The following is a 25655-nucleotide window of genomic DNA, read 5'->3' on the forward strand; positions in this document are numbered from 1 at the left end:
CCCTTCTTGTACAGCACCACTGTGTGGTCAGACCAGTCCAGTTTGCTGCTCATTTGGTCCTCCAGGTGCTTGTGCTCTGCACCATGTGCACGTCCTCCCTCTAAAACAGAGAGTGGTCTCAGAGGCTCTATGGTCTGCCGGAAGTCCTCCATCAACTCTTTTGTTCTCCTGATATTCGATCAGCAGGTGGTTCTCCCTGCACCACAAGCCAAAGTCCTTCACAAGCCTCCTGTACTTCGACTCGTCTCCATTATTAATGCAGCCAATGACTGAGTAGTCTTCTGAGAATTTCTGAAGGTGGCAAGTGCTGGGATTGCACTGGACGTCTGTTGTGTAGATGGTGAACAAGAAGAGAGGCAGAACATTTCCCAAAGGTGCTCCAGTATTACACACCACTGTGGTTTAGTGGGTCCACAGCTCAGATCAAAAAGGCCAGTTTTTCAAATAGATAATCACAGCACTCGTGGCTTAGAGGGGCCATGATAGTGTGGCTGGAGTGGTTCCCGGGCGTATCTGTAATTGTTGCCAGGAGTTGCTAATCACCACACCTGATCCATGTCCCTGTAATATATAGTAGAAGTGTGAGGCGGACAGGAGGGTTGGAAAAAAGGAAAGAACGGAAACGGAGGTTAAGGGAGAAGAAGCCGCCAGTAGAAAGAAGAAAGCACCAGAGTATTAAGACAAAACTGCTTCCAGCCATTATCATTTTAACCTCATTTTAAAAGGATGTATTTATTGGATTTTAACCTCCACATTTCACCTGTTTTAACGGATTATTTATTTAAGAACTATTTGAGACACCACTTATTTATTTGGACACTGTTTTTGTTTTTGTTTTTAATAAATTAACTTTTTGCACCATCCCCTTGCTTCGTTGTTGATGTCTTCACTGTCTGACACATCGGTGACATTACGGAAGGTGTCGGGTCCGAGACCTCCCTAGAAGCCTAGATGGGAACATGGTGTAGAACCTGCATCGTCACAACCACCAATTCTGACACACAGCCCTTGATCCTCACAAACTCTCGTCTGTTGTTCACGTAGTCCAGGAGACTGAGGGGGGCATCATGACGCATAGCCTTGAGCCTTTTCAATAGTCAATAAGGCTGAATGGTGATGATGTCCAAGAACATGATCGTGACTGTGGTGCCGGCTTGGTCCAAGTGAGAGTAGGACTGTGGGGTAGACAGATGACAGCATCCTCCACACTGATATGTGTTTGATCGGCACACTGCAGACCATCCAGATGTGCTGAAATGCGAGGCCGTAGCTATTTTAGGACTAGGCTTTCAAAGGTCTTCTTGATGTATGAAGTAAGAGCAACCGGTCTGAAGTCCTTAGGGTCACTGGAATGCCCTTTCTTTGACCCTGGGACCACTTAGGATGTTTTCCACAGCTGGGGAACCTTCTGGAAATTCAGGGAAAGGGAGAGAAGGTGTTAAGCACTGCAGAAATGTCTCTCTTACTTTGATCGTATTATGTATCGAGATCTTCACAAAGGCTTCTTCCGGTCTTACTACCATTCACAAAGCATCAGTCCAGTGGTCATTCACCAGTGTGCAGTGTGACGTATTGACAAGGTGGTCTCATTAATTGGAAAATGAAGGATTCACAGGTCTTAGGATAAATATGTACACCCTCAAATTAGTAAAAAAGAGTTGAGAAGGAATGGATAATGCAAAAAACATATATATATACTAGCAAAATACCCGCGCTTCGCAGTGGTAAAGTACTGCTTTAAAATTTTAAATAATAAACTGAGGGAAAATGTATCAATAATTATTTGTTAAGGATCTCTTTGTATACCACGTTGTCAGTTCGCCCCTCCGGTTGTAATATGACCAAGCTGTGCGCTGAGCTTACTCTTGAGCATGCAACGTATAGTTGGCCATGTGAAAAGCAATCTTGCCTCAAATCAATGCCAACCTTTTGTAGGGTCTGTCCCTGAGACTTATTAATTGTCATTGTGAAGCAGAGCCTTACTGGAAATTGGAGGTGTTTGAATTGAAATGGGAGATCAGAGGGTATAACGGGGATGCGAGGAATAAAAACTCTCTCCCCTGAGCCACCGCCAGTAAAAATAGTTGCCTCAATTAGGTTCTTTTGCAGACATGTGACCTGAAGTCTCGTGCCATTACAAAGTTTCGGTGGCTGTAAGTTTCTCAGTAACATTATTGGTGCCCCAACCTTCAAAATTAGATTATGCTCAGGAGTGCCTGGAGGATTCAGAGTGTGGACCGAGCTGCAGGCTATGGACGTATATATGTACGTAAGTAGGATTCAGTTAGTGTTGGGAACCCGCGTAACAAATTTCTTGAAGATGGGCCCATTAAGTAACAAAGACCATTGGAAAATTCAATATGGCGGCCGAGAGTGGTGTCATACCACCGAAATAAGTACGTACATCGGTTTCGGTTAGCGCAGGGAAGCCGCCTACCAAATTTCGTGAAGATGGGCCACAAATAAGAAAGTTTAACATGGCGGACGTTGTCGACCGTTATAACCGTTACATGTAGAATTTCGAAATAAAACCTGCTTAACTTTTGTAAGTAAGCTGTAAGGAATGAGCCTGCCAAATTTCAGCCTTCCACCTACACGGGAAGTTGGAGAGTTAGTGATGAGTGAGTCAGTGAGGGCTTTGGCTTTTATTAGTATAGATGTATAAATGTATGTATACTGTATATGTGTGTGTGTGTGTATATATATATATATATATATATATATATATACATATATATTACACAGGTGCTGGTCATAAAATTAGAATATCATGACAAAGTTGATTTATTTCAGTAATTCCATTCAAAAAGTGAAACTTGTATATTAGATTCATTCATTACACACAGACTGATGTATTTCAAATGTTTATTTCTTTTAATGTTGATGATTATAACTGACAACTAATGAAAGTCCCAAATTCAGTATCTCGGAAACAATGCACAATATGATTTGGATGTGACGTGTTCCACGCGTCATTAATGTATACATCCCAGTGTCGGTCGTTCTCCAATAAATTCAGAGCTTGACATGTACTTCAGAAAGTGACATGTGTAATGCCGTTGACAATTCAATTGCTGGAAAGATGTTGGACCGGCACATTTACCAACAGCATGTGAAGAAAGAAGCATTCATCTTGATTGGGATGCACGGTGTACAGTCTGCCTATCGTAGTTTCTTTGAATATGGCAGGTTGTCCGTTGACTCGCTCTCCTCGTTTGCATTGTTCAGATGATTTTCTACTCGCATTCCATGTGTAATACGTAGGCACTTCTGAATACAGCAGTGTTTTCGCAAACGCGTCATTTTGACATAACGTAAAGAAAGCAGTTAACGTTGTAGCCGGTGGATTCAGGGATATTTGTTGCATATTTGCAGCTGTGAAATAAACGCGTTGTCCATTTTCTAGATGTACTGCTAAGTGAACAGCATCTGGACTTCGTTCATGTATGGGAAATGAAAGAATTCGCCATACAGCTTCATTGCTGCTTATGTATCTTCCAGCCTAATACTGTGCGATTTCATCGATATGTATGACCGCATTCCTATCACTTCTTCCTGGTTGCATGCCAAAAACTGCCATGTCGCTGCCTTTATTCACGTACTTACAAATGTATTTGATCGAAACATTGAAATAGAATCGTAAAATATTTAGTGTGGCGTGTGTTGCTTTTACGTCCAACAGATGCCGCTGTGTTTTCAAAAAAAGCATGTTTTTACCTGTCACAGGTGTGCCATCTATATAATATGTATATAAAAACACGCGCGTATTCGAATGCAATGTTGTGTCAAAATTTCAAAGCAATCGGTGAAGAACTTTCGGAGATTTAAGATTTTGAACAAATGAACATTTACATTTTTATTTATATAGATATATATATATATACGGTTTTGGCAGCCAAGCGCTTTTTTCCAACCTAGAAGACGTCTCTTGAGATCCGTTTAATCGCCTCGTTGATTGCATGTCCTCCAAGGTAGTTTCAATCCCTATTTCCTGCACCGAGTCATCTCCCCTTTTATGAGTGACTGTGTTAGTCGCCGTACTCGTACAGGTCTTTGAACGCACTGAATACTAGTAACTGGTGTCGCCCGTCGGCTACTTTCGACAGGGCATGGAAGCAATTGTCGAGTATCAAAAATTATTTGTAAGTGATTTCGCATTGAAGAAATAGTAAAAACTTGATCAATACCTAAAGAAATACACACAGCAAATGCAATTGAGAATACACCAGAATCTGTATGATTTAATTGTTGCTGTGCGTCTTCATAAACTATGGGAGGTTTGTAAGGAAACAAAGCATGAAGGAAATGAAGCTGCTCTTCGGTGAGGTTGAATTTTTTTATAAACTGTCATAGACATGAATTACTGCACCATCATAATAGGTACACACCCAGTGAGTCACTCGTTCAGTAGCTGCAGAAGGTAATATTTGAATATGTTTTGCATTTTGTGGAATGGGCATTATAGGTATGTCAGGAGTCCACATTAGCAAAACCTCTTGAGGTTGGAAAATTGTATGCGCAGCTAAAATTTCGTTGAATTTGCTCATGTGATCTGTTGATAAATCTGTGTACAACTTGGTCAGCGGTAACTTGTTTAAAGACAGTAGATTTAATACTAGCCTTAAAGACTGAAGAACAGTCGTAGACTACTAAGCACTGTTGTAAGTCGCTCTGGATAAGAGCGTCTGCTAAATGTTGTAAATGTAAATGTAAATAAATAATCATTATTTACCAACTCATTCATTGCAAAATCTGACAGTGGTAAGATCACTCCTTCCATAACACTAAACACAAACACTAAGTAGACACCAACACTAAAAAACGGCAACACCGCCGGGAAGAACACTAAATGAGATAAAGTAAAAGTCTACTAAACTTCTTTATTATAACTGCTTTATTATAGCAGGTGAGGGAATGCTGGCATACGCTTGTTGTTGCCGCTCCTCCCTGTTAACAGCACTTTTCGCAAAATTCGCCTTAATTCTGCACTTTCTTACGCTTGTTTTATTTCTTTATTGTACGTATAGTTCCTGGATACAGGTGACTCGAATTGCATGGATTTGGCTTAATATTTACAGATTTTATGGACTCCACTTTACTGGGAACAGCTGAGTCTGTGGATCACGGGAGGAGACCTACGAACATTTCTTTGTACCTGACGATCTAGCACCTCGGGATGATCTGTCCCTGTGATTATATTCGCTATGCTGATCTGCTCCCGTTTCACTTACAGTACCCTATGACTGGGAACTGATCTGATGTTCATACTAACTTAATTTATGGCTTATGGCTCCGGGGCGATCACGCCTGAAATTACCAAGTGTTACTGTTTATAGCTGTGTATTGGAACATCCAAATCCTGCTTCCTCCTCCTGCTGCTTGCTATCGCCGCTCACCTACGCTACCACACCCGTCTGTCCTACCGGCTGCGTTGTGCCGTGCTGCTTCTACACTGCTATCAGCTAAGTATAACTCACTATTTTAGCGCTTTGAGTACTGAGAAAAGCGCTATATAAATGTAATGAATTATTATTATTTATTATTATACACTAAAGTACAAAAACGAAGTAGAAAGTAACACTAAACTGCAACACCGCCGGGAACACCGGCACACCGCGTCTACTAAACACTAAGAAACACTAAAGGAAAAAATACTATTCAGTAAGTACTGCATCTACTATACAGTAAATCAGTAAAGGAGAAAGGACTAACCGCGTCAGCTGCGGAGCTCAGCTCGGAGCGAAATGAAGTGAATGAAATGAGGTGAATGGGAGAGGAGATGATCATGTGACTCCAACACCGGCCTTAACTCTCCATCCCTCCACAAACACAGCCACACGGATCCCAACTCTCCTTTATAGATATATATACACACACATACACACACACACACACATATATACACACACATATACATCTATACTAATAAAAGGCAAAACCCTCACTGACTCACTCATCACTAACTCTCCAACTTCCCTTGTAGGTAGAAGGCTGAAATTTGGCAGGCTCATTCCTTACAGGTTACTTACAAAAGTTAAACAGGTTTAATTTCAAAATTCTACACGTAACGGTCATAACGGTCGACAACATGTTAAACTTTCTTATTTATGGCCCCATCTTCACGAAATTTGGTAGGCGGCTTCCCTGCGCTAACCGAAACCGATGTACGTACTTATTTCAGTGATATGACACCACTCTCAGCCGCCATATTGAACTTTCCAACGGCCTTTTTTACTTAATGGGCCCATCTTCAAGAAATTTGGTACGCAGGTTCCCAACGCTAACTGAATCCTACTTACGTACATATATATGTCCATAGTCTGCAGCTCGGTCCACACTCTGAATCCTCCAGGCACTCCTGATCATAATCTAATTTTGAAGGTTCGGGCACCAATAATGTTACTGAGAAACTTACAGGCACCGAAACTTTGTAATGGCACAAAACTTCAGGTTACATGCCTGCAAAAGAACCTAATTGAGGCAACTATTTTTACTGGCAGTGGCTCAGGGGAGAGAGTTTTTATTCCTCGCATCCCCGTTATACCCTCTGATCTCCCATTTCAATTCAAACGCCTCCAATTTCCAGTAAGGCTCTGCTTCGCAGTGACAATAAGTCTCAGGGACAGACCCTAGAAAAGGTTGGCATTGATTTGAGGCAAGATTGCTTTTCACATGGCCAACTATACGTTGCATGCTCAAGAGTAAGCTCAGCGCACAGCTTGGTCATATTACAACCGGAGGGGCGAACTGACAACGTGGTATACAAAGAGATCCTTAACAAATAATTATTGGTACATTTTCCCTCAGTTTATTATTTAAAATTTAAAAGCAGTAATTCGCCGCTGGGAAGCACAGGTATGTTGCCAGTTTAGCAATAAAAACAGTTTATTAATTGTCAATTTGACATTAACACCAAATGTTCATGTATTAATAATCTCTAATGTACAAGGCCTCCAAGAACTCAAAGTAAAAAAGCAGAAAAATATTTAAAGCAAAACAAAATTTCAAGAATATTCACATTGTAACAGGCCCGGCTCATCTTTGATTAACTCTGCTGGCTATCAGATAAAATGCAGAAAGCTGATGAAATGTTGGCTAACAGGAGCGCCGCAGAACAATCCCACCACTCAGGCGAGTCCTTCTGAATGAAGACAGACCAGGGAGGGCAGCAGGCTTTGTTCACGTCTTACAAGTCTGTCCCTCTCAGAGTGCCATCCACTTTGTGCTCCAGTCCCAAACTCCAAATGTGCTACGGGGTTGCCGATCTGGAAGTGGCACTCTATACAGGGCTGATGAATGGTGCCATAAAAATCAACAAAGTGATTGATCACAAATGCCACATTACGTATTTGTGTGATCTTTGTGATGACATTACAGTTTCAGAACATTCTAACTGATAAATAACAGACTTATTCAGTGTATGGTCACAGATTTGAAATCAAACACACATGAACTTTGAAGTCTGCATGCAACGGCTGTCCTCAACAGTCCACTCAGGAGTGACTGACAGTTCTTTCCACCAATCAGCTTTCTTCTTTTGTTTTCAGTTGGTACCTGCCTTTTCTGTGCTGTCCTTTCTGATTTTGTCCTTGTCACCTCTGCCACTGAGCATATTTCATCAATGTCACCTCTTCACTTTGTGGTTTCCACTTATATATTTTTCTATCTTCTTCCATTACATGGCCAATGTACCCATTTTAGGTAAGTCCTTGTAAGAGTCAAGCTATACTCACACAATTGAGAACATCAATGACATGAAATGTAAAAAGAGTGTGGCCAATAAATGAAACATAAACTTCCAAAATACAGAAAGTCCAAGCAGAGTAAACCAACGTCGAGTAGTGAGGGGTCAAATGTGACCTTCAGTGCTGGGGGTACAGAAGGGGCCACTTCTGCTTTTTGGAGTTTTCTGTCAAGTAAATGAAGCCAAAGCTTTGTGTAGCCGACGCTCTCTCAGAGCAGAGCTTTCTAATCGTCCATCCTGCTGTTGGAGTTTATTGAGCTCCAGCTTGTAGTCTCGACGTGAAGAAACGTTGTCTTGGGTATCGAAATGAAGAAGGTGCTGAACTCAAACTGAAACCTGAACCAACACATTCGGAGTATAGAGCGTCCTTTGAACCCTGAATGCTTCATTTTATTTGTATTTCGATCGTTTTAAATTCCCTCTTTTGGACTCACCCTTGACATACAGCTGATGAATGTGTTTGGTTTGTAAAGACTCTTATCATTTATAAATAACCTAAATTAGTGTAAACGTCTTACTGTATAAAGCCCCTCTACATTGGTCTGTCATGTGACGGCTCTCTTTTTAGTCTCCTGTCCTCCTCGACTGTCCCTCCCCAGTATCTGATTGGACAGCATTGGCTGTCCGCTGACTTCACTAAATGACTTCTTCATTATCAGGGTTAAGAACGGCTGTCTGCACTCAGCCCAGCAGTCAGCCATCATATAACATCCCAGAGACAGTATGAGTTCAATGCTACTCAGATAAGGCCCCATCTCCAAAGCTCTGAAACAAAAATATTCCCCTCGTTGTCAATGGCACCTTCTACCAGTTGGCACTGCACTGTGGACTTGATATTACTTCTCCATTTTTTCATTATTACATTGAACTTTTTCAGTTGTGCTCTGTGGTTGAAGTTGTTATCACCACACAGTACTGTTGATACCTCATTCTGTTATCTGGTGTTTGTATTGTTCACCATCTTATGTCACAGCACTGGTGCAGAGATGATCAGTCCCTGAATGGCTGACGTCCTGGCAGTACAGTTTCTGAGTCCTTCATGAAATCTTACGTGTTGCTGATGACGGCTGATACAGGAGGACCACTTTCAACATTCAGAACAGCTAAGAGGCTTACCACAAGTAGGCCAGTCTATTATGACTATGAAGGCCACTGCTGTCTGAAAAGCATTTGCCACATTTAGGACAACAATGAGTTTTTTTCTTGCACCTATAAGTTGTTGAAGAAGATTCTTGCTGTTTGTGAAATATGTGTTGTATTCCAGTGTGTATTCACAGGTGGCTCTGAGGTTACCTTACATCTACGATCTGTTTGCCACTTTCTGTGTTTTCTCCACTATTATATACTTATTAACTACTTTAAACTGAAGTTCCTTACCAGATGCAGAAGATTTTTCTTCAATTTTTTTGTTTGAGAAGCCAGTGGAAAGATCATTTGTCATTGCTCCGACAGGCTTTACTCCAATATGACTTTGTGTGTGTCTCCGAAAACTTTTTTTGGAAGAGTACTCTGTTCCACATTCAGACCAGGTGTACTGCTTCTCTCCAGTGTGGATCCTGTTTCTAAATGCGCTAGGACATGACAATTGTTTGCCAAATTCTGACCAGCAATAGGGTTTTTCTCCAGAGTGAATCCTCATGTGGTGTTTAAGAGTTGTGCTGTCTGAGAAAAGCTCGCCATAGTCAGAATAGTTTGGTTCAAATGAAAATGAATTATTTTATGTTTTTGAAGAGAACTGTTATATGAGAATCGCAATCCACTCTCAGTACAACTGTAAGGCTTCTCTCCAGTATGATTTCTCCAATGATTATAAAGAGAATTGACGCATGAGAATCGTTTGCCACAATCCAAGCAACGTGTGGTTTCTCTCAAATGTGATTTCTGATGCAACTTTTTAGGGTGCTGAATTGTGAGAACTGCTTATCAAATTAAGAACAAAAATAAGGTTTCTCTCCCACAGGAGTTCTAATGTGGTACTGAAGTGAGGATAAATCTAAGTATCATTTCCCTCATTCAGAAGAGCAATAAGATTTTTCTTCAGTATGGATTTTGGTGGGTCTATAAAGACTTTTCTGGCTTGTACAACATTTGCCACATTCAGAACATTCCAAGGTTATTATAGTTTTGCCTTTTTATATTAGTTTCTATTTCTATATTTTTTCTGACCTTACTTGGAAATTCAGTTTAGCTTTAGTTTTCCTTCATCGTGTATTTTTAATTTTAGTTTAGTTTTTATTTCACAAAGACATTTCTATTTTATTTTTATATCTATTAGTTTCAGTTTTAGTTTTAGTAATTATGGCATGGAGCTCCTACAGAGTTTAGTTTTGTGTCACAATCAGACAGAACTGTACACTTAACAGATTTTGATACGTGTTTAATGTTAGTGGAAGCTTACTACACTACATGGTTTACTATCTGGTTTTGTTCTTGTCTGATAAAAACATGCATAATCAAAACTAGATACTGAATATGAACAATTATACACAATTTTATAATTTTAAAAATATTTTCTCATGAAAAATCACAGGGGCTTAAGAAGAAGAGCACTCATAGGCTTGAATGAATGTGCAGACCCCACTTAGCTGTATTGAGGGAAACAAAGAAAAACAAGCATGTAGTGTCAAGGTTAGGGGTAGTGAGACTTCAATAGACCACCATAAAGGACAGTAAACTCATAATGAGCAGAGCAAGAGCAGATAATAGGAGTACGGACAGACATAAATGGACAGAGACAGCATCTGAGATTAAGAACAATATATACATTATCTAAACCTGTTTATCCAGAGCAGGATTGCAGGAAACCTGCTGCCTACCGCAGCAGGTTTGGATGTAAGGCAGGAAAACTCCCTGGTATGCAATATGTATGATAGGGCATAAGAACAAAATGAATATGATATTTCAACTATCTATTCTGAGAGACAAAAACATTGAAAAAAGGGAGACAAATATTTTAAAATATAATTCTGCTAATGGATTACTTTCACAATATCAGGTATTTTGAGTTGTGAATATGAACGAAAAAAGATAAAATTAATAAATATAAAAACCCATTAGTATGTTTAGTTTTTCATCAGTTCACAGACTCTCTTCACCTACCTACCATTGTTTGTATCGCTTCATTGTTAAACGATGTTTTTAAAGCAAAAGTGATATGCTGATCTTGTATGATGACCTAGTCAGTCTCTCGATCAGTGCTGTTTTATTTTCAAAAACTGGGAGTGGTCTCCCCTAAACTTTCTTGTATAGTCATATATGGGGATGGATATTTGAGGAGTAAACCGCAAGACAATGATTATATTTTTATATAAAGTACATTAAGGAACCATCAACAACAAATCAAATCAAATGAATATTAACCAATTATTATAAAAGTAAAGTTGAATAAATCAGACTCTGCAGCTGCATGAATAAAAAAAAATAAATCGAGTATGTGTTTAAGTAAAGTACCACTTCCGGGTGATGGATTTGGCCCAAAAGTTAATATAGATTTACAATTGTGGTATAACAACCACAGGCTGAATTTCATCCATCTATCGAGTTGCGTTTTTGAGTTATTGTGTTTACACACACGCGCACACACACAATTCCAAAAAATTGTATTTTTGGACTCTGGGAGGTCTATAACGTCAAGATTCATCAAAATATTGAGGTCAAATTTTTTCATGATTACTACACTTTCTCTATACATATATATATATATATATATATTGTCCTGTGCGAAGTGGAAGGTGAATTCCTGTCAACAAAAAGCACTCACCATAGTAATAAACTGAAACGTTACTCACTTGTGATTTTTCTGTCCATATGGTAAAGGTTTTGTTGACCAGCACATTCTGATTTCAGCCGTTTGAATTACATCTTGATATACAACAAGCGCAAAGAAAGCGGCATCAACAACCCTCCATCAACAGCCGCTGTTCACTGGATGAAAATGTACGGGCGGCTCGTGGTGGATGACTTTGTTTTACAGTTAAAACTTATAAGGGTTAAAGACTAACGGCAAGAATATTTATTCAAAAACGAAAACTAAAAATATTTTAGTAAATTATTATTTTATTTCAGTTAGTCTTTCCAGCTACTTTAATAGTTTCGTTTAGTTTTTCATTTCCGTTGTTAATTATTTCAGTTTACAAAAATGTTTTTTAATAATAGTTTCAGTTTTGATTTTAGTTTTCGTTAACTATAATAACCTTGGAACATACATACTGCATTTTCTCTTCCATGCAAGTTTGTGTGTGTATTTGAAAAAAGCTAATGTTGAAAAACCTGTTTCCACATTTAGGACAGCAACATGGCTTCTATCCAGTATGATTTTTTGTGTGCCTCTGAAAATTGCGTATGTCAGAAAATTGTTTGCCACATTCTAGACAGCAATAAGGTTTTTCTCCTGTGTGGATTTTGCTGTGGGTCTGAAGATGGCATCTCCTTGAGAACGTCTTACCACATTCTGAACAGCAATGAGGTTTTTCTCCTGTGTGGATTTTTCTGTGCGCCTTAAGATGGCTAATTTGTGAAAACGAGTTACCACATTCTGGACAACAATAAGGCTTTTCTCCTGTGTGGATTTTTCTGTGGGTCTGAAGATAGGATCTCCTTGAGAACGTCTTCCCACATTCTGAACAGCAATGAGGTTTTTCTCCTGTGTGGATTCTTCTGTGCGTCTTAAGAACACTTTTAGATGAGAACGTCTTCCCACATTCGGGACAGCAATGAGGATTTTCTCCTGTGTGGCGTCTTCTGTGATTCTGAAGATCACTTTTAAATGAGAACGACTTACCACATTCTGAACAGGAATGAGGTTTTTCTCCTGTGTGGATTCTTTTGTGGTTCTGAAGATTGCATCTCCATGAGAATGATTTACCACATTCTGAACAAGAATGAGGTTTTTCTCCTGTGTGCATTCTTCTGTGGTTCTGAAGATGGCTTCTCCACGAGAATGACTTACCACATTCTGGACAGCAATGAGGTTTATCTCCTGCGTGGATTCTTCTGTGATTCTGAAGATAGCTTCTACTTTGGAAAGATTTACCACATTCTGAACAGCAATGAGATTTTTCTCCTTCGTGGATTCTTCTGTGTATCTGAAGATGGCTTCTCCATGAGAATGACTTTCCACATTCTGGACAGCAATGAGGTTTTTCTTTTGTGTGGCTTCTTCTGTGGTTCTGAAGATAGCTTATACATGAGAACGACTTTCCACATTCTGGACAGCAATGAGGTTTTTCTCCTGTGTGGATTCTTCTGTGCGTCTTAAGAACACTTTTATATGAGAACGACTTACCACATTCGGGACAGCAATGACGTTTTTCTCCTGTGTGGCGCCTTCTGTCATTCTGAAGATCACTTTTACATGAGAATGACTTACCACATTCTGAACTGGAATGAGGTTTTTCTCCTGTGTGGATTCTTCTGTGGTTCTGAAGATGGCTTCTCCATGAGAATGACTTGCCACATTCTGGACAACAATGAGGTTTCTCTCTTGTGTGGCTTTTTCTGTGGTTCTGAAGATAGCTTATGCTTTGGAAAGACTTACTACATTCTGAACAGCAATGAGATTTTTCTCCTGTGTGGATTATTCTGTGTCTCTGAAGATGGCTTCTCCATGAGAATGACTTGCCACATTCTGGACAGCAATGAGGTTTTTCTCCTGCGTGGCTTCTTCTGTGCGTCTGAAGAATGCTTCTACTTGAGAACGACTTACCACATTCATGACAACAATATGTTTTTTCTCCATTGTGAATCTTCATATGCTCATTAAGATCACTTTTGTGTGTGAATTGTTTGCCGCATTCCAAACATTTATCTCCAGTATGAATTTGGATTTCTTTCTCCACTTGCTGTCGATCAGTTTTGATGGCTTCTGTCTGTGTTACTCCACTAGCTGGGAGAGAACTGCACTGCAAAAAGGCTGCTGTCAGGTTCTCTGATCCTCTTGCTGATTTCTTCCTACCTTTCTCTTTGTACTGAAGAGAGGGCTGACCAAATGAAGGTGGAGAGAAGCTGCCATTCTTCTGAACATCTGAAATAACACAAACATTTTAACTATTATAATAATTATTATTTTCTTGACACTTTTATCCAAGGCAACTTACAACATCTGAGACACAATTGGTTACATTTCTCTTGTTTATCCAACTCGAGGACAGGCAGGTCACGCGAGATCAAAAAAAGCCAATTTTCACTCTAAATGACTTGACCGATGATCAGCAAATTAGCTGATCTTAACATTTGATCTTGAATGATAAAAACCATGCAAGACAAATTTCCAATGTTACAAAAATACAGAAACACGTCCTCGCCAGTCTAAAAGTTTTATTGCCTTCCTACAAGAGATAAATTTGTGGTTTGTAATATTTGAGCAAAAAGAAGTCAGTGATGGAGGATTCTCTGCTAACACTTTCAATAATACAAACCTTATTCAGCATCTGAGAAGTCAACACAAAAGGGACGTGTGTGAAGAACGAGCTGCTCAAAGGCTGAGGCGACCAGCAAGCTTAGTCTAGCTCAGTCACCTACTCTCACTCGGCCTCCAATAATGGCAGCACTTAGAAAACTCAACCTTATAACACGGACAGCAAGAACGCCAAAGACTTACTGTGACAGCAAAAACTGTGGAATTCGCAAGCCTGGACAACCAGCCACTTTCAGTTCTGGAAGATGTCACCTTCTAGATCATTTAGATCCACGATTCCATCTGCCAGTGAGTGTTTGTTGACTGATTTATTTGTATAATTAATTAACTAGGCATTACATGTTTTGACTAAAATCCCTTTTATTAGCCTTTTCAGTGAATGTGTAGGTACATGGGAGGAAAGGTATACAGAGTTTTACCGAGCTGGTACATAAATATAAATCATTATCAAGTGGACGTCGATTAGTTAGAAATTGTATTCAGCCCTCTTATTGCCGTTTTGGGTAGAATTGTACAAGCCTAGTTTTTAGACCTAATAATACTAATAATGCATAATAATCATTGAGTGTGAATAGTCACTATACAGTTATGAATTCTGTAACAGATATTATTATCATAATGATTTTTTCCCCCAAATAAAAACAATGGTACAAGGACACGTATTTCAAAGATGATTGCAAATCTCAAACACAAACTGCTTAGTGCCGGTGTCTCAACCACACAGACGCACTCTGAGCGACAGACGACAGCCGAGTGATCCAAAGAAACTCCCCGCCAACAGAACTGCAGAATGCATGAAGAAACTGCCAATAAAGATAAAAACGATATTTGAGTCAGCAGCATCGGAGGTGAATCTTTATCTCTGTGAACCTTATACTACAAGAGCTGCTGGGCCGCTGGCTATCTGGAGGACCAATAAAAGTCGTCGTGCTACCTGTGCCCTCCTTATATGAGTGGGGACAGCGAGGGTCTGTTCAGTATGGCAGCACATGTCGTGGATGACAGGAGGACCAGACTGTCCTCAGAACATGCAGAAATGTTTATGTTCGTAGATAAGAACCTGAAGTGTTCACCAAGACTGTCTCGTTTTCTTCTTGTCATAGTCGACGGCTACAAATATCTAATTGAACACTTTATTTGATTATTTGTTCCATCATGGTGTGGATGGGAGGAGAAATGGAGTAGGAGTTATTCTGAAGGAACAGTATGTTAAGAGTGTTTTGGAGGTGAAAAGAGTGTCAGACAGAGTGATGATTATGAAGCTGGACATTGGAGGAGTGATGATGAATGTTGTTAGTGCATATGCACCGCAAGATGGGTGTGCAACGGGTGAGAAAAGATTTTTGGAGTGACTTGGATGAAGTGATGAACAGTGTACCCAAGGGACAGAATGTGGTGATTGGAGCAGATTTTAATGGACATGTTGGTGAAGGGAACAGAGGAGACGAGGAGTTGATGGGCAAGTATGGTGTCAAGGAGAGGAATGAAAAAGGTCAGAGGATAGTGGATTTTGCCAAAAGGATGGACATGGCTGTGGTGAATACGTATTTTAAGAAGAGGCTGGAACATAAGGTCATGTACAAGAGTGGAGAAAGATGCACACAGGTAGATTACATCCTATGCAAAAGGGTCAATCTGAAGGAGACTGAAGACAGCAAAGTAATGGCAGGGGAAAGTGTAGTTAAGCAGCATAAGCATCAGTAGGATGACATTGGAGATGAAGAAGAGGAAGAGAGTGAGTGCAGAGCCAAGGATTAAATGGTGGAAGTTGATAAAGGAAGACTGCAAGGTTAAGTTCAGGGAGGAGGTGAGACAGGCACTGGGTGGCAGTGAAGAGTCACCAGACAGCTGGGAAACTACAGCAGATGTATTAAGGATGACAGCTAGAAGGGTGTTTGACGTGACATCTGGACAGAGGAAGGAGGAAAAGGAAACCCGGTGGTGGAATGAGGAAATACAGGAGAGCATACAGAGGAAGAGGATGGCAAACAAGTGGGATAGTCAGAGAGATGCAGAAAGTAGACAAGAGTACAAGGAGATAAGGCACAAGGTGAAGAGAGAGGTGGCGAAGGCTAAAGAAAAGGCGTATGACGAGTTGTATGAGAAGTTGGACACTAAGGAGGGAGAAAAGGACCGTTGGGCTACACAGAGGGGTCGAGCTGGGAAAGATGTGCAGCAGGTTAGGGTGATAAAGGATAAAGATGGAAACATACTCACAAGTGAGAAGGGTGTGTTGAGCAGATGGAAAGAGTACTTTGAAAGGCTGATGAATGAAGAAAACGAAAGAGAGAAGAGGTTGGATGATGTGGAGATAGTGAATCAGGAAGTGCAATGGATTAGCAAGGAGAAAGGAAGGACAGCTATGAAAAGGATGAAGAATAGAAAGGCCATTGGTCCAGATGACATACCTGTGGAAGCATGGAGGTGTTTAGGAGAGATTGCAGTGGACTTTTTAACCAGATTATTTAATGGAATCTTGGAAAGTGAGAGGATGCCTGAGGAGTGGAGAAGTGTACTGGTGCAGTTTAAGAGTAAGCGGGATGTGCAGGACTGTAGTAACTACAGGGGGATAAAATTGATGGGCCACAGCATGAAGTTATGGGAAACAGTAGTCGAAGCTCAGTTAAGAAGTGAGGTGATGATAAGTGAGCAGCAGTATGGTTTCATGCCAAAAAAGAGCACCACAGATACAATGTTTGCTCTGAGGATTTTGATGGAGAAGTTTAGAGAAGGCCAAAAGGAGTTGCATTGTGTCTTTGTGGACCTGGAGAAAACATATGACAGGGTGACTGACAGGAGTTGTGGTACTGTATAAGGAAGTCAGGAGTGGCAGAGAAGTACATAAGAGTTGTACAGGATATGTACGAGGGAAGTGTGACAGTGGTGAGGTCTGCGGTAGGAGTGACGGATGCATTCAAGGTGAGGTGGGATTACATCAGGGATTGGCTATGAGCCCTTTCTTATTAGCAATGGTGATGGACAGGTTGACAGACGAGATTAGACAGTAGTCCCCGTGGACTATGATGTTTGCTGATGACATTGTGATCTGTAGCGATAGTAGGGAGCAGGTTGAGGAGACCCTGGAGAGGTGGAGATATGCTCTAGAGAGGAGAGGAATGAAGGTCAGTAGGAACAAGACAGAATACATGTGTGTAAAAGAGGAAGGTCAGTGGAATGGGGAGGATGAGGGGAGTAGAGCTGGCAATGGTGGAGGAGTTTAAATACTTGGGATCAACAGTACAGAGTAATGTGGACTGTGAAAGAGAGGTGAAAAAGAGAGTGCAGGCAGGGTGGAATGGGTGGAGAAGAGTATCAGGAGTAATTTGTTACATACGGGTATCAGCAAGAGTGAAAGGGAAGATCTACAGGACAGCAGTGAGACCAGCTATGTTATATGGGTTGGAGACGGTGGCACTGACCAGAAAGCAGGAGACAGAGCTGGAGGTGGCAGAGTTAAAGATGCTAAGATTTGCATTGGGCGTGACGAGGATGGACAGGATTAGAAACGAGGACATTAGAGGGTCAGCTCAAGTTGGACGGTACGGAGACTAAGTCAGAGAGGCAAGATTGCGTTGGTTTGGACATGTGCAGAGGAGAGATATTGGGTATATTGGGAGAAGGATGCTATGGATAGAGCTGCCAGGGACTAGAAAAAGAGGAAGGTCTAAGCAAAGGGTTATGGATGTGGTGAGAGAGGACAGAAGGATTTGGAAGAAGATGATCTGCTGTGGCAACCCCTAACGGGAACAGCCTTTTGTTTTGTTCAGCTTGTTTTTGTTCATTATGTGTGCATTATGGGTAAATTTTCTTTGTGTATGATGTATGCAGTAGCACTTTATTATGGAATGTGAAGTTTTTGCATGGCTAAAAATACATTATAAAAAACACAAAAAAAAAAACCAGTATTATTATTGATATCAGCAGAATCTAATGGAATGGGTGATCAATATCAGCTCTAAAGACTTCCTACCCGATCAAGTGTCTGAATTTGGGATTTTTCTTTTTAATTGTAATGTATGTGATGATATTTACATTCTCTAGAACCTAATCTGGACTAAAAATAAACATACAAATATATCCGCTTGTTTTAGGGGGGCACAGTGTTTAGCACAGCTGCTTTATTGTTCAGATATCCGGGGTGGGTCAAATCCTTCCCACAGTTGTTCTACATATGGGGTATTAACGGCATTTCTATTTATGCTGGTTCTTCCCCTCATTCCCAAAAACATGCAGGTGAAGTGGAGTGGTGACTCCAAATTGACCCAATGTGACTGTGGGAGATGGAAGGGCCCAAGATCATCTCCAACTGATGATTTCACACCACTGCCAACTTGTCCAGGCTATGCTGCCCCAGCAAGTTCAAGCTGATAGCAGAACACAAGATGCTGAAAGAAGACCCTGAGACCCCCTGAATGTCATCATGGCTCGTACAGGTAGCTCTTGTCACTGTTAACATCAAAGTGCACGAGATTACCATTAGAAAGATGAGGCACATATTAGGTGGGCACAGACTTGAGCAAATTCACTCTTATTTAGTGTACAGAGGTGAGGATTTTATTCTTACTTATTTCTTTTTGTGATCATTTCTGCCTTAAATGCCGCACAATTTAAGAAATATGCACGTCTTTAACAAAATATAACTTGATATTCTCATTGAACATAAGGCGCTGTTGGCCTAACATACGTCACAGCTTCAGTCAAAGCTTCATGATGTTCAAATCATGCACTGAACACTTTATATTTTTCCTTATTCAGCAAAGTTTTTCTAATTTATAATTTATTAGGTAAACTATCGTTTGATATCATGCACCTGAGCAGGTGGTCTTTATCCAAGTTCAGTTAACCGTGTTTTCCACTCTCATTTTAATCTTCTAAAAACATCAAAGCAACCCACTGTTAGAATTTATAAATGCTCTCTTTCTTTTATATTTAATCACATTACTCACTTATTCCAACACTCCCAGGTGACTCTTCTCCTTCTCTCCCATTTCCCTCGGTGATTTTCTCTTCAGACTCTGATAACTCTGATTTCAGCTCTGCAGAATTCTCCTGCATAGCCAGTTGTCCTGTATTAGTGGACCAGGGCTGTAAACTGGATGGAGATTCTTCACAGGCATCTTGCTTGAAAATATCCTCAGCTTCATGCTTTCGAAGTTCAAGACCAAGAGAGAAATCATTCAAATCCTCAGCTTTAATTGCAGCAGTCACCTCCTTGCACTCCTCCTCCTCTTTAAAAACTGAAATTCTTTCTTCGTGATCCTCCAGCTTCACACACACATCCTCTGGTGCGAGCCGCTCACACTCCTCTTCTTTAATGTTCACCGTTCTTTCATATACGCCATCTTCTTTGGCAGAGGCCATGCTCTGTGGGAAACTCTTCTCTCTCTTTAAGTGTCTGCCCTTCTCTTCTCAGATTCACTTCTCACATGGACAGCCCTGAGCTGGAGGCCATTAGACACCTCAGTGTATGGCCATGTGAAATAGGAAAGCCCTGTGAAAATAAAAGTGTAAAATTGACTTCATAAAGTCAGTAAAAATAATGAGCACACTTCAGGTTTACAGTGCCTACCATAAGGTTTGGTTCAAAGACACATTTTCCTTCATTTCCTTCTCTGCCTCACAGTTTAAAATTACAAATCAAACAATTCAGATGTGATCAAAGTGCATTGCAGTCCTTCATTAAAGGGGATTTGCATACATTTCAGTCCCACCATGTAAATATGACAACACTTTATCTACACAGCACCATCATGTGTGGACACAGCAATGGCAGGTCTATTGAAGCCGTCATATTTAGGGCTTTGTTGGATATCCTCGCTGGACTAAAGTTTAACATTCGTAGATGAGGATGGCTGCTAATTACAGAATCCTGCCTGCATTTGACAAGAGAAAGAAATACAAGAGCTGGAAAAATGAAGATTTAATATCGACACGGGTTACTGAGCTTAGAAATAAAAAACACACACTTGGGGTTGGACTGTCGCTTACAGTGACAGCACAGAGATGTCAATTTGAGCAGAAGATCTAAACAAAGATGAAGGTGCAACTATTGTGATAGAAAGGCTTGATGCTGTGTTTTTAATGGCGAAAAAGGATTGTATCAATGAGGCATATTCAGATTTGACAGAGTTAAAAGGGCGAGTGCAGTTTCTATGGTGGATTATATCATCGATTTGGAGCAGAGATACTCCTGATGGGTAATTCCATGTCAGATCATCATACTTTTGGACCTCATCATCACAGATTTTAACAAAAACAAATTTTCTGGAGATGTTCATCACGTTATAAAAGTGAATTAGTGAATTTTTTTTTTTTGCAATTCAAATTTTAATATTATAATCACTCACGTTAAGTAAAGAGAGGAGAGTTTGGGAGCAGGCGCTGATTACAGTGAGCTGTCACACCCACCACATGGTGAACCCCCCAGATTGAGACCCGAGTGCAGCAGGTGACACCTCAGCAGCACACTAAACAGTCGGAGGTTTGTTACGGTGGCTGGAGTGCCAGTTAAATCCGACTCCAGAAGTAGCCGCTCTCTGAGAAGTACTAGTCTTTTCCACAACCTGATCCTGTATGATTTCATCAGTCAGTTCTCCAAACCCACCAGTTCTCGTAAAGCTGCAACGTATTGCTCGATCGACTCGCCAGCCCTTTGGCCTCGCTGGCGGAATTTGTAACATTCAGCGACAATATTAACTTTCTGCACAAAAAACTTTAGAACCATTACTGCAGTGTTGTATGTATCGTCTCCAGCTGGTAATGTGTTAAAAATACGTTGTCCTTCTGCTCCGAGACAAGAAATAAGCAAAGCACGTTTTCTCTTATCGAGTAAATCGACCTGATTAGCGGCAAGCACGCAATTCTCAAAAATGCGTAGCCAAGCAGTGAAAGTAACTGTAGGCTCACCCAGGTGTGGAAGGAAAGGTGCCGGCTGCTGCAGGGATAGTAAAGACATTCTCGTTGCCAACATGCTGTGTATTCAGCCAGTATAAACAGCACGTAGTCTCCTTTACCAAAATCCTTTTTAATTACCAACTCCAACTCCACCCAACGATCCTCTCCCCTCTTCTCCTCCATGCATACTGCCCTCTATTGAACACAGCAGGAACACCACAAAACAAAAAAACACGCAGCGCTCGAGAAAAATCAGAAATGAACGAAGGGGCCGTGAGGGAGTGAGCGGATGAACAAGCGCGTGCCCGACGGACAGCACAGTTCAGAACATGCGCGACATCAAATGGAGAAACGGCGCGGAATGTGCACGAGCGCGAAGAGAGCAAAAGCAATCCAGACTTAAAAGCGCCTCTGCCAAGTCAGATGTAGCATTACTTTTCACGGGACACCGACCGGAAAATAAAATAACATAGCACCAGCTAAACAGTAAGCGACCACCATCATCCACAATAAACTCGTCCATCCATCCATCCATTGTCTCCCGCTTATCCGAGGTCGGGTCGCGGGGGCAGCAGCTTGAGCAGAGATGCCCAGACTTCCCTCTCCCCGGCCACTTCTTCTAGCTCTTCCGGGAGAATCCCAAGGCGTTCCCAGGCAAGTCGAGAGACATAGTCCCTCCAGTGTGTCCTGGGTCTTCCCCGGGGCCTCCTCCCAGTTAGATGTGCCCGGAACACCTCACCAGGGAGGCGTCCAGGAGGCATCCTGATCAAATGCCCGAGCCACCTTGTGAAGGTGCGATTTGCTGTGCCGCCTTCTCCTCCACATAGAGCTCAATCCCCAACGCTTAAATGTGAACCACGCGGCCTCAGGCACCACCTCAAATTTAAAGCCACCCAGCATGTCGCGGTCTTCCTCATTGCCTGCATATTCACCTGTACGCGATCCCCACGTTCGACTGTCTCACCTTCCGTACCTTTGCTTGATCTTGTGGCCGTAAAGAAGTCTGAGCCCAAGGGTCTCATAAGAGCAACAATAGAGTAACTGCAGCACGCGGTAAATATCGACTACGTCAGTGACGGAATGCCCACAACACCAGGGCACACCCACGAAGTCTTTCACGGGACGCCCCCTGAAAAGATGAACTGCCCACTTATAGTAAGGCAGCATCACTGAAGCGACGGCCGCTGTAAGAACAACAGCAATTGATGTTACCTGGGACATGCAGAAGTGTATTTTAGTCTCAGACATATGCTATCTAAGAATTTTACCGAAAAAAGTTACTGTTTCAAAATGTTGCTTATTAAGTTTTTTTCCTGAAGTGACACATTTGACTGAAAGTAAAAAAAACATATTAGCATCTCCCTGTTTCAGACATGCATCATGAGAACAGTAGTGTTAAGAAACACCGTTACCTTCATACTATACACTGAGATTTCCAGTTAGGAAACTAATAATGAGGCACATCAATAATACAGAATTAACTGGCGTCATGCGGAGAACAGTCCTAGCAAGAGTCAGGGGCGAGGCAGGAACAATCCCTGGACAGGACGCCAGCCCACCGCAGGGTGAGCCCACTCACAACAGCCAATGGAGTGAGGCAGGAAGACGGAGCACCGGGAGGAAACCCACATGGACATGGAGGGAACATGCAGGCTCTGGGCAGGGAGGACTTGAGATCTGAACTCTGGTCACCTTGGTGAGACCACCGCCATTATTGGTCCTTTCTTTGAAACTTTTTTTGTTTTGTTTTTAGTCAATTTTATTTAGTTATAACGATAATTATTTGTAATTATTAATATTTACCATTTATTATTTTAATATGGCTTACAATGATTTATTCTTAGAAAACACAGACTTTGCAGATATTAGTACTTGTGCAGCTTTTTCTCTTTTTTGTTTGCATTTTTACACCCCTGAACATGAAAACGTTACCAATAATGTGTAAAAATAGTGCAATTTTAATCCATTATAAAAATAATAACTTTTGAAGTCATTCAAATTGTTACTTATACTTTACAGTTAAAATCTAACCAACCAACAATACTAACAGGCAGCGTTACTTACACTCGGACATTGAAAAGCAGGGGTAGTGATGACATCGGCCAGCGTTACCAAACCATCCCCAGACCAAGGAGGGATTTACTGACATTAACCCATTTTAAGCTTCTTTGTTAAGGGGTCTCTTGTAGCAGCCTCCACACTGGGTCAGTGCTCATGTAATTGGGTTTGCCCAAACCTACACTGCCATAGCTTGGACCACTGTGTGCTGGAAATCTTTAACATATTCTACCAAAGAGTATTTTTTAACAGAAAAATGTGCAAGTACAGGTCAGGTCAGGTTGGGGACCATGCACTGGTACCCACCACACGATGAAACACCTCAGGGTCCTGGTTGGCAGCCCCCCAGGCAGACACGTGATCCAGTCTCACCCTACGGAAATGACCATCTATCTGCCATAGCCAGGTATTAGGTGGGTGTCCCCTTGGCCTGCTCAAACAATGAGAAACGTGCCACATGGCCATAGTGCCGTAGCTGATGCTCCCTCACAATGCAGGTAATGTGCCTCATTTAGGACAACGGCAGCAACCACTCATTGAACACAAAGTCAGACCAGCGTACCAAAGGAGTAGTGTCCATGCCACGCAAACAAATCGCAAAACAGGAAGCAACAGGACTGTGAAGACTTGTGGCCTCATGTATAACATCCATCCATCCATCCAGTTTCCAACCCGCTGAATCCGAACACAGGGTCACGGGGGTCTGCTGGAGCCAATCCAAGCCAACACAAGGCACAAGGCAGGAATCAATCCCGGGTAGGGTGCCAACCCACCGCAGGACCTCATGTATAAAAGCGTGTGTAGAATTCATACTAAAACATGGCGTACGGACAAAACTGCGAATGTGCATATGTACAAAAAAGTCAGATTCATAAAACTGTGCATAAACAAAGTTCCACACACTTATAAATCTCAATCAACCTGAAATTTTTCTCAAGTGTAGGCGCCTACAGTCTCACTCTGACTCTTCCCAGATTTTCACATAGTGAGAACATTTAGGAGGTTGTTGACTGCACTACATCAACTTCTGTATGGACATTGTAGTTCCAGTAAGAACAGTACACTGCTATGCCAACAACAAGCCATGGATTACAAGTGACATCAAGGGCCTTTTGAACCAGAAGAAAGGGGCTTTTAAAGACGGTGATCAGCATGAGCTCAAGCGTGTGCAGAAGGAACTCCGAGTCCAGCTCAGGGCAGTGAAGGAGCAGTACAGGAGAAAGCTGTAGCAGAAGTTGCAGAATAACAGCATGAAGAAAGTGTGGGATGGGATGAAGATCATCACTGGCTGCAGCTCGAAGCAGGGTGCCACCATCGAGAGAGACGTGGAGAAAGCAAACCTGATAAACAACTTCTTTAACAGGTTTGACCACCCTAACCCACTCTCACTTCAGAGTACTGTACCCTCCACCCATCCTTCTGTGGATACCAACATAGGAGAGAGTTTCCCCCCACCCACAATTATAGCAGCCCAGGTAAGCAGAGAGCTGAGGAGACTTTGTGCCAGCAAAGCAGTGGGTCCAGATGGAGCATCGCCACAACAAGCTGAAGGCCTGTGCGTTGGAGCTGGGGGGTCCTCTACAGCGCATCTTCAACCTGAGCCTGGAACAGGGGGAAGAGTCCTGAGGCTTTGGAAAACATCTTGTATCACCCCAGTCCCAAAGGTATCATGTCCTAGTGAGCTGAATGACTTCCGGCCTGTCGCTCTGATGTCACATGTGATGAAGACCATGGAGCAGCTGCTGCTTCAGCACCTGAGGCCACAGATCCGCCACACCCTCGACCCTATGCAGTTCGCATACCAGGAGAAGGTGGGAGCAGAGGATGCCATCATCTATATGCTGCACCGATCCCTCTCCCACTTGGACAGAGGCAGTGGTGCTGTAAGAATTATTTTTCTGGACTTCTCTAGTGCCTTCAACGCCATCCAACCTCTGCTCCTCTGGGACAAGTTGACAGAGTTGGGAGTAGATTCATACCTGGTGAAATGGATCGTGGACTATCTTACAGACAGACCTCAGTATGTGCGTCTCGGGAACTGCAGGTCGGACATTGTGGTCAGCAACATAGGAGTGCCGCAGGGGACTGTACTTTTTCCGGTCCTGTTCAGCCTATATACATCGGACTTCCAATACAACTCAGAGTCCTGCCACGTGCAAAAGTTCGCTGACGACACTGCTATCGTATGTTGCATCAGGAGAGGGCAGGAGGAGAAGGAGTATAGGAACCTTATCAAGGACTTTGTTAAATGGTGCGACTCAAACCACCTACACCTGAACACCAGCAAAAGCAAGGAGCTGGTGGTGGATTTTAGGAGGACTAGGCCCTTCATGGACCCCGTGATCATCAAAGGTGACTGTGTGCAGATGGTACAGACCTATAAATACCTGGGAGTGCAGCTGGATGATAAACTGGACTGGACTGCCAATACTGATGCTCTGTGCAAGAAAGGAGAGGGCCGACTATACTTCCTTAGAAGGCTGGCGTCCTTCAACATCTGCAATAAGATGCTGCAGATGTTCTATCAGACGGTTGTGGCGAGCG

General features: G+C 41.9%; 3 protein-coding genes across 15 annotated transcripts in view; 1 reads left to right on the plus strand and 2 right to left on the minus strand.

Moving 5' to 3' along the window:
• The window catches only part of LOC114644549 (oocyte zinc finger protein XlCOF6-like), a 536868-nt gene that overhangs the window by 329256 nt on the left and 181957 nt on the right, over positions 1–25655 (minus strand). For all 6 annotated transcript variants that reach the window (XM_051927837.1, XM_051927839.1, XM_051927840.1 and 3 more), the window contains one exon: positions 8954–9811. The gene's annotated coding sequence lies outside the window, so the exon portion shown is untranslated. The remainder of the gene's footprint in view (positions 1–8953; positions 9812–25655) is intronic.
• LOC114641493 (gastrula zinc finger protein XlCGF26.1-like) overlaps positions 1–25655 on the plus strand; it is a 275342-nt gene that overhangs the window by 147549 nt on the left and 102138 nt on the right. The gene's annotated exons all lie outside the window — the stretch shown is intronic.
• The window catches only part of LOC114641491 (oocyte zinc finger protein XlCOF6-like), a 171668-nt gene continuing 157960 nt past the window's right edge, over positions 11948–25655 (minus strand). Inside the window, exons 1-3 of one of the 2 annotated variants that reach the window (XM_051927845.1) lie at positions 22027–22058; positions 19106–19650; positions 11948–13766 (exon numbers count right to left, since the gene is read on the minus strand). In XM_051927845.1, coding sequence (XP_051783805.1) covers positions 12046–13766; positions 19106–19520 — 2136 coding nt within the window. In that variant the 5' untranslated portion in view covers positions 19521–19650; positions 22027–22058 and the 3' untranslated portion in view covers positions 11948–12045. Of the gene's footprint in view, positions 13767–19105; positions 19651–22026; positions 22059–25655 lie in introns of those variants that run through there. The other variant, XM_051927844.1, reaches the window with a different exon arrangement.

This window comes from Erpetoichthys calabaricus, chromosome 5, assembly GCF_900747795.2.
Source record: "Erpetoichthys calabaricus chromosome 5, fErpCal1.3, whole genome shotgun sequence".
Lineage (NCBI taxonomy): Eukaryota > Metazoa > Chordata > Cladistia > Polypteriformes > Polypteridae > Erpetoichthys > Erpetoichthys calabaricus.